The sequence below is a fragment of the Hyla sarda genome, chromosome 9, assembly GCF_029499605.1.
Source record: "Hyla sarda isolate aHylSar1 chromosome 9, aHylSar1.hap1, whole genome shotgun sequence".
In the NCBI taxonomy this organism is placed as follows: Eukaryota; Metazoa; Chordata; class Amphibia; order Anura; family Hylidae; genus Hyla; species Hyla sarda.
This window is the reverse complement of record NC_079197.1, coordinates 129,822,055-129,831,120: the sequence shown is the minus strand read 5'-3', so window position 1 is coordinate 129,831,120 and position 9,066 is coordinate 129,822,055. Positions and strand designations below refer to the sequence as shown.

Here is a 9,066-nt window from a genome sequence, read left to right as displayed (position 1 = left end):
ATATACGATTTCATACGATCTTAAGTTATAAAAATTGTGTACTCAGGTCGGATGGAAAAATTGGAGAAATCGTGATGTGAATGCAGCCTGAACCAGACAACCTACCTATTACACATACAGAAATCTACATGCCATTAATACTCTGAAACTAAGGCTGGATTTACACCTGTGTTGTACTCTGTTATTGGAGTATAACAACAGTTAAAATGACTAAGGTGGATCTGTTAGATAGTGGACATGAATGGCACCCAACTGACTTCAGTGGGGACCATTGGTTTGTGGCATGGTGTTTATTTTACTAGAAAAAATTGTGCAGCCATTTTACTGGACAAATTGAGTTGCCAGATGTGTTGCATTAAATTAGATATAGGTTCAACATTTGACACAAAACAGGTCTTAAATGGGCACTGTAACCAATTTTTTTTGATATGTTGTAGTACTTATGTACTACAACATATCTCTAATATACTTTTATTTATTTTTTTTCCATTAAAATTTGTTTAATTTACATAAAAAAAACGGCCACTAGGGGTCTCCCTCCTAGTGGCCGGCTGCAGCCTGGCGTGACGTCACGCTTGAATTAGGACCGATCCCAGCCGGGCATCGGTCCTAATTCAGTCAGGCTGCGCTCGCTCCCTGCCTGTCAATCAGACAGGCGGGAGCGAGCGCTTTGAAGGAAGTGGATGCGCAGGCTCCCGGGGACAAGGTAAAATATTATGCCGGGGGGGTTGCGTGTTCACCTATACAGTATGACTCCAGTTTCCCCACTATAACTCCCAGCATGCCCTGACAGCCAATAAATGTCAGGGCAAGCTGGGAGTTGTAGTGGGGAAACAGCTGGAGGGACACTGAATAGGTGAACTAAGGGGGGTGGGGAGGGGGAGTGGGTTGAGCGGCGCGGTGGGACCGGGGGGGGGGGGTGTTGCCGGCTGCGCGGCGGGGAGGGGGCACTCTGAATGGGTAAACTAGGTGGGGAGGGGAAGTGAGTTGAGCGGCGCGACGGGGCCGGTGGGGTTGCGGGCTGCACGGCGGGGAGCGGGATGTGCGGCCATCACAGATACGGTGTTCACCTATACAGTATGCCTCCAGTTGTTTCCCTACTACAACTCCCAGCATGCCTTGACAGCCAATAGATGTCAGGGAAAGCTGGGAGTTGCAGTGGGGAAACAGCTGGAGGCACCCTGTATAGGTGAACTATGGGCGGAAGTGTCGGCCCCAGCAGGCATCAGTGACGTTGTGCCTGCTGGGGAAGTCTGCCTGGTAGTGAACACACTACCAGGCAGACAAAAGGCATTTTTAACATGTAAAAAAAAAAAAATTAAAGGCAGGGAGGGGGTTAGGGATAGATGGGCAATAGGTAGGGACAGAAAAAAGAAAAAAAAGTGATGGTGGGAGCTACCCTTTAAGTTTTGTGTTACATCTAATAGTCTCTGCAGGGGTATGAGGAAGAGATATGCAAACGTATATTATCACCCCCACAATCCGTTCTTATCTTACTTTGGCTATGGACAAAACCCCTAATGTGGCCCTAATTCATTCTCGTGTTGATTACTATGTTGTAAAACTCAAGGCCCATGGGCTATATCCGGCCAACCATGTCATTTTGTGGCCTGCAAGGTCCAGATACATTTTAGAGCCGGTGGCCGCTCCCTGTGTTGGCACTGCCTCCTCTGCTGAGGTTGGCTTCTTCTGTGTCAGCTGCATTTGAAATGTAGCACAGGGGACGCAGCGCTTGGCAAAAGGGATGACGTCAGCACAGGGAGCGGGTACAATTATGGATTCTGAGCTCCAGCATGCATCTTCAAACCCAACAGCACCTTCAAAATCAGGCAGGCAGTCACAAGGGTACCCTGAACACCCTCCAAGGTAGGATGCTAAAACGGCTGGCTATTATCTAACCTGATCCTAAAAGACATCTTTGCCTTTTACCAGAACACCTTTGGTGGAACAATTTGAACTACATGGGTGTGTGTGATATGGCATGGTTATTTAATGATGTGTTAAATGGAATATTTACATTTATTCAGTCTTTCAATTACAAACCACCCTTTATATGCTAAAAGACCATGTGGCCCTTGGTGAAAAGGTATTTGACATTCCTGTTATAACTCATTAATAATCAGTCTTCACTTTTCCAAATACATGGAATATTCCAGGTTTCACCTTAGCAACTGGAGCTGATTCAGTGGATAAACATTTTGTGTTATCTGCCATTCTTTAATAATCTTTGCAGTGTAGATTGGGATACAAATAATAAAACACAGAGAGATTAGGTCCTGTGTCTGACCATGCTTGAGCGCAAAGACAGTCACCCAGCTATAAAAAAATCAAAATTATACGTGCACCGTTAATGTGTCAAGGGTGTGCTTAAATATAACTTTTAATAATGCCTATTAAAACTATCTAACAAAGTGTACTTGTGTATTCAATCACCACAGATAGCATTATGACAAGGGACGTGGTTGATGTGATCAGGATGACCCAGACAAACTCTGCTTGGCCTTGCCAGCCTATCCAGGTCCCCCAAGCATCAAAGACTCCCACCAATTTATTCGCCGACTCGTTTCTACCAATAATCAAATTGGCATCATCAGGGAGGTATAGAATTGGTCAAAAAAGACACCACAATCAATATAAAATGATTATGTCTTAAGATTTAGCAATGGTTTGTGGGTTCCATTTGATTATGGTCCAGCTGCAAAGAAAATGCACAACTTTCCCTAGTATTCCTGTAAAGAAGGGAAGCCAGATATAGTGCCTGTAAAGAAACCGCAGTTCTGTCCCTAGGAACCACACATTTTCAGGATAACCGGTCCGGTCCACGGTTTCCTGACATTCAGACGAGTTCCATATAACCTGCTGTAGCGCAGGGAGCAGCTTGTTCGCCGCTCTGCTCACTCGTTCTAGCGAGGTGAGAAGGAAGCTCTGGACGCATAGATAAGGAGAGATCATGGTGCTTTGTATGTATTTCATCTGTTATTCCCTAATTTCTAATGGATAGGGCTGCACCCCGCAACTTCTTTGAGACTATATAATAGCCAAGTGGCAATTTACTCTTATTTTGTTGCAACTGCGGAACTGTATATACAGACAATACAAAAAGAAATTGGATATCTCTGATAAAAACACCACCAGGAATTTATTTTTTTTAATAAATTTTAAAAACAATAAACACGTTCTTTTCCATCTACAGACTCGCGTAGCCTGCAATTAATGAAACATACTGCTGTACATTCCCTTCAGTATAAAGTATGTTTTATGAGGACAAGAATTTAAATGTGCTATAAAACTAAACATTTTTTCCATATATGATAAAAACCAGTATAATACGAAATAATAAAAGGGATTACTCACAGTGCTAGTGTCTTTGGTGTGAAAAATAACTATAAAAAGTGTCTAGTTCTGTTCAGTTCTGTTTTTAAGCTTCCTGTTCGCATGGAAATATATTTCTCACAAGAAGAGCAGTGATTGCTAACATAAATTCAGCTGCAGCAGAGTCCCATTCATTTCAGTGGAAATTTACTGCACTGTGCAATGTTCCTGCCACGAAAATCCCGTTTCTGGCATCTGTAGAAAGAATAGACTTGTCTATTCTTTCTGTGGCTTCCGCTCGGAAATGCATTGCCGTCTATGAGACGGCACATTTCCAAGCAGTCTTAGTTCCTCCTGGATCATTTAAATGTGCGCACATTTTCAGCCGTATGAACCCAGCCTAATTCTGAATAGAACTTCCATGATGTCAATGTTAAAATCCTCTTTACCCTGTGAGGTGCTCTTTGCTGTGTAGTGGAATTTAAATTAGAAAAAAAAACTTTCCAGTCCTGGCGCTTCTCCCAACAAAGTAGTATTTTTATTTGTTCATCATCCATACATACAGTGATTAGCATCAATGAACGCATTTTGAGCTCAGACCGAGCTCTTCCTCAAGACGTGCAAGTCTTGAGAAAGCTCAGTCCGAGCTTGAAACGCGTATATTGCTGCTAATCACTGTATGTATGGATGATGAACAAATAAAAATACTACTTTGTTGCGAGATTTTTTTTCTAATTTAAATACCACTGCTACTTGCCGAAATCCAGAGAAAATTGGGTAAGGCTGGGTTCCCATTACGTTTTCCCCCATACGGGAGCGCATACAGCAGGGGAGAGCTAAAAACTTGCGCTCCTGTATGCCTTTCTATGCGCTCCTGTATGTAATTCATTTCAATTAGCCGGCCACAGTGAAACGTTCAGTCCGGTCGGCTCATTTTTGCACTGTATGCGCTTTTTCCCCGCACCTAAAACCGTGCTCGACCACGATTTTAGGTCCGGTTGTAAAAGCTCATATGGGGCAAAAATGAGCCGACCGGACTGAACATTTCACTGTGGCCGGCTAATTGAAATGAATTACATACAGGAGCGCATAGAAAGGCATATGGGAGCGCGAAGTTTTTGCTCTCCCCTGCCGTATGCGCTCCCGTATGGGGGAAAACGTAATGGGAACCCAGCCTAATCCAGGACTGCTGACCCGCTCATATATGACATGCTGGATCAGATGTTATCCAATAAACACAACCAACCTCGGTGAGCATAACTGATCGCGCTTCTATTTTTATGTTTTTTTTAGCTGGACTCTTTTCTGTGTAGTCTCTCAAGGTGTGTGTGTACTGTATGTGATGCAAAGAGTAGGAATCAGGAATACTGATTTCAATGGGATTCCACGGCACTGTGCACACTCCGGGTCATTCTAATGTGCAGAATGCCCGCCCATGTTTTTCGGGGAAGACATTCTGCATATTTCAGTCGTGTGAACCTGGCCTTTACATCAGTAAGGGAGCATTCACACTACCGAATTGTCTTCAGTGGGATTCTGCTGCACCATGCATGTTGCTGAACTTTCACAGCAGTTTTCCGCCGCAGACATTCAGCAGTGTGCATGGTGCAGCAGAATTGCAAATTCCGGACTGCAGTGTTTTCCAGCCGATGCAAAATTTCAATTCCCAGGCTTTGGCTGTCTGAGCATGATGGGAGTTGTAGCTGTGCAACAGCTGAAGACACACTGTTTAAAAAACACTGTTCTATTAAAAGAATAAACATGTTTATTCTTTTCAGCGAAATCCGCTCGGATCTGCATTGCAGTCAGTGGTGCCAATGCATGTCTGAGCTGTCCTAGCTGTGCTTGGAATGTCCATCCGTAATTTCCACGGGAACATCCTGTAGTGTGAATGTGCCCTAATAAATGCTCTAAGTGCGAATCTTGAACTGATGTCAGGCTATATAGACTATTACAGTAAATGTATCTCTCTGTTACATTGCAATAAACAAATGCATAAAATGTCCAAATCTATAGAGCAGTGGTCTTCAACCTGCGGACCTCCAGATGTTGCAAAACTACAACTCCCAGCATGCCCGGACAGCCAACGGCTGTCCGGGCATGCTGGAAGTTGTAGTTTTGCAACATCTGGAGGTCCGCAGGTTGAAGACCACTGCTCTATAGAACAATTTTTCGAAACACTAAGGAATGATCAGTAGTTTGGCAATGTTACCTCCTGGCTGGGTGAGCAGCACTATTGTCTTGAATACTCTTGAGTCCTGCAAACAAGGTCGTAAAAAATGTCCGCTTATCACTATGTGACTACCATCTGGTCCTTTTCTCAGTATGTCAGATTTTCAGTCCCTGTCAAAAATCTGACATACTGAGAAAAGGACCAGATGGTAATCACTAGCAGACTATGATCAGGTCCTCAGCCCCATAATAGTTAATGGCTCCGTATCTGTCAGTACCTGTCCCTGCACAGATACAATTTGAGGAGATTTGAGCTTCTGACATCGTATCTGTGCAGCGGACATTCAAATTGTGATGTGAATCCAGCCTAAGCTGTTTTCTTGCTAGGGCCTATTTCTGACCCCCCACCCCACACACAAAAGGGGCCACCTCCTATTAACCCCCCCCCCCCCCCATAAGCTGCCACCTTAGGCAATCCTGTCCACAAGTATGTGTGTTGTATGTCAGCTCAACTCCATTGAAGATTTACTTAGCTGCAATACCACATGGAAAGAAAGTAGCTACAGCTGACGGGTCAAAAACTCTCTGCCTTTCATTCACGTCTTCAAAGTTGGAACTTATGACCTGGGTTGGAACACTAAACAGTAACCACATTGTATAATGTAACATTTACTGGATTAATATGATATTACCTGGTGTGATCGAAACAATATGTCAAAGCCGATTTGTCACCAGGATGACTCTGGTTAACTAAGCCTTCTTAATGGGGTACTCCCCTGGAAAACTTTATTTTTTAATTTTAATTAAAATCAACTGGTGCCAGAAAGTTACCGTAAACAGATTTGTAAATTACTTCTTTAAAAAAAAAAATCTTAATGCTTTCAGTACTTATCTGCTTTATCTCCACATGAAGTTCTTTTAATTTAAAATGTCCTTTTTGTCTGACCACAGTGCTCTCTGCTGACACCTCTGTCCACATTTGGAACTGTATAGAGCAAGAGAGGCTTGTAATGGGGATTTGCTCCTACTCTGGACAGTTCCTAAAATGAACAGAGGTGTCAGCAGAGAGCACGGTGGTAAGACAGAAAGGAAATTCAAAAAGAAAACAACTTTCTTTCGAACATACAGCAGCAGATAAGTACTGGAAGGGTTAAGATTTTTAAATAGAAGTACATTACAAATCTGTTTAACTTAAAATATTTTGCAGTGGAGTACCCCTTTAAGTAGCAGTCATGTGCCATGTAGACAAGTGGCATTGGAAGCCGTCTTTCTTCTTCCTTAGAAGAAAACTATCTACAAATGCATGCCAACTCCATCCCCATGCTTTGCATACCACCTGAACTGTAAGGTTATATGACCTCTATTCAGATTTATAAATATACTGTTTTGTCTGATAGCGTGGGCAGTACTGATTCTCATTGAAGAGATGCAGTGCTGTATAGAGACTTTGTCAGGAAATGCAACATAGAGAAAAAATATACAAACTGGCTGTCCAAAAGGAAAAATACTGCTTTATACTGACAAGGGACAAGAACTCAGGGGTCTACAGATGAGTGACTCTTGTAGACAGCTGTTTGAGAGTTAATTTGCAAATGTCATATTATAAATAGTCAAATATATATTTTTTTATAAACCTTTTTTTACTTTCCTTTCTTAACATTAGCATTGGCTACAGTATGGAAAATCTGTATACAGCGAGCCCAAAAAAGAGGAAGTCTGTGTGGTATCCCTACTGGAAACGTCACCATCTTCTTCTCCAGTGGAATAAGATGTAAAGTGGAAAATGTGAAGTGAACTATTTCCGTCCTTTTGTTTACACCTTACGACAGCTGAACTTTAAACACAGGCATGGTGATCCATCGCTGCCACAGCACTTGAACTTTGTGAAATGCAGATAAAGAAGCTTGGGAGTGGAGGGCTACAGTAAATCACTCCTGCTTAAGCATATTTGCACTGTAGAGGGAACAGGCAGGACCATGGATGCCTTATTGAGCTTCTTCAAGACACCATGGACCAGAATATTTATTGAAGGTTCTTTACGTATGAAGCTGATCATTTTCTACCCCTCATTGGGTGATATTTCATCTGCTTATATGTTAGGAACCACAAGCCTCTACATTGCTGGAAGTGTAAAGGGGTAGCCTGCCATGCAGTTGTCTCGTTTATAGGCCGGTATTTGCAATATGACAGCACAAGGGACAGTAAGAAAGTCCTGGTTGGACAATCGAGTGGGCAAATTTTGGTTCAAATTCATTTTTACATTCCAACTCGGCCAGTTATTTGCCTAGGCATTATGTATCTGAAGAGAAACAGTTTGCAACAGGACATTCTGAAGAGACCTCTACAAAGTCCTGTCACATGACTGATCCGGGATCTAGTCGTCATTGCTAAGTGAAATGTTTCTTGTGTGTTAAATTAATTTGTTTTTATAAAGGAGAAGCAGAGGTTTAGGCATTAAGCTAAGAGACATTGTTTCCTCAGGAGTCAGGACGTATAATCTTCTTTCAAGTCAAAGAACTTTAAAGGTAGACTTACTTTTATTTTTCTAATAGAATGATATAAGAAAAAAATATTTAATTTTGTTTTTTATTATAATGAATTATACCATGTGGCTGCAGTAACTGCTGGTATGACTCTTTTTTATTGGTGTGATTTTATTCTAAGTTTACTGTTCAGTGCCAATACTTACAGTTAAACCCAAACAATGAACATCTGTGCTAGGTTTTCCTTGGCAGGCAAAACTAACTGTTAACATATCACCTTTTCATTTTACACTTAATGGGAATGCTCAGGGGTCAATTCCTGGGCAAAAAAAAGTGTGGGAACTCACCCAAGATTTCCACTTAAAGGGGTGCTAGACATCTTATACCCGATCCAAAGGATAGGGGATAAGATGTCTGATCCCGGGCGTCCCACCGCTGGGGACTCCCACGTTCTCCCTGCTGCACCCGGCATTCGTTTAGAGCATTGGGTGCAGCGCTGGAGGCTCGTGACGTCGCGGCCCCTCAATGCAAGTCTATGGGAGGGGGCATGACTGTGCACAGGATCTCTGGGGAGCCGCAGCCAAGATCGTGGGGGTCCCCAGCAGCAGGACTCCCACGATCAGACATCTTATCCCCTATACACTTGATAAGGGGATAAGATGTCTAGGGGTGGAGTACCCCTTTAAGGACTGGTCCTGCAGGACTCCTGCTAATGGGAACTGCGTTCCTGCTGTGGAAATAGTGCAGGAACTCAGTTCCCATGAGTTCCTGCAGGACTTGAGCCCTTGGAATGCTGGGACTTTGTAATGGTCATCTAGCCTTTGGGTAGGTTCTAAATATCAGATTGGTGGGGTCCAACTCTAGGCACTCTGACCGACTGAAGTGGCCACAGTGCTCTGGCTAGTGCTAAGGTCTATTCATTCAAAGCTATGATGGTTTTCTGGCTTAAAAAAATTGCCAGGAGCCAGTGAATGAGAGAAAAAATTATAAACCAGTACAGTGGTCCCTCAACATACGATGGTAATCCGTTCCAAATGGACCATCGTTTGTTGAAACCATCACATGTTGAGGGATCCGTGCAATGTAAAGTATAGGACAG

General features: G+C 43.0%; 1 protein-coding gene across 2 annotated transcripts in view; it reads left to right on the top strand.

The window, feature by feature from the left end:
- LOC130291029 (interleukin-13 receptor subunit alpha-1-like) overlaps positions 1-8,193 on the top strand; it is a 113,003-nt gene extending 104,810 nt beyond the window's left edge. Inside the window, exon 10 of one of the 2 annotated variants that reach the window (XM_056539364.1) lies at positions 7,148-8,193. In XM_056539364.1, coding sequence (XP_056395339.1) covers positions 7,148-7,259 — 112 coding nt within the window. In that variant the 3' untranslated portion in view covers positions 7,260-8,193. The remainder of the gene's footprint in view (positions 1-7,147) is intronic. The other variant, XM_056539362.1, reaches the window with a different exon arrangement.
- Positions 8,194-9,066: the final 873 nt, after the last annotated feature.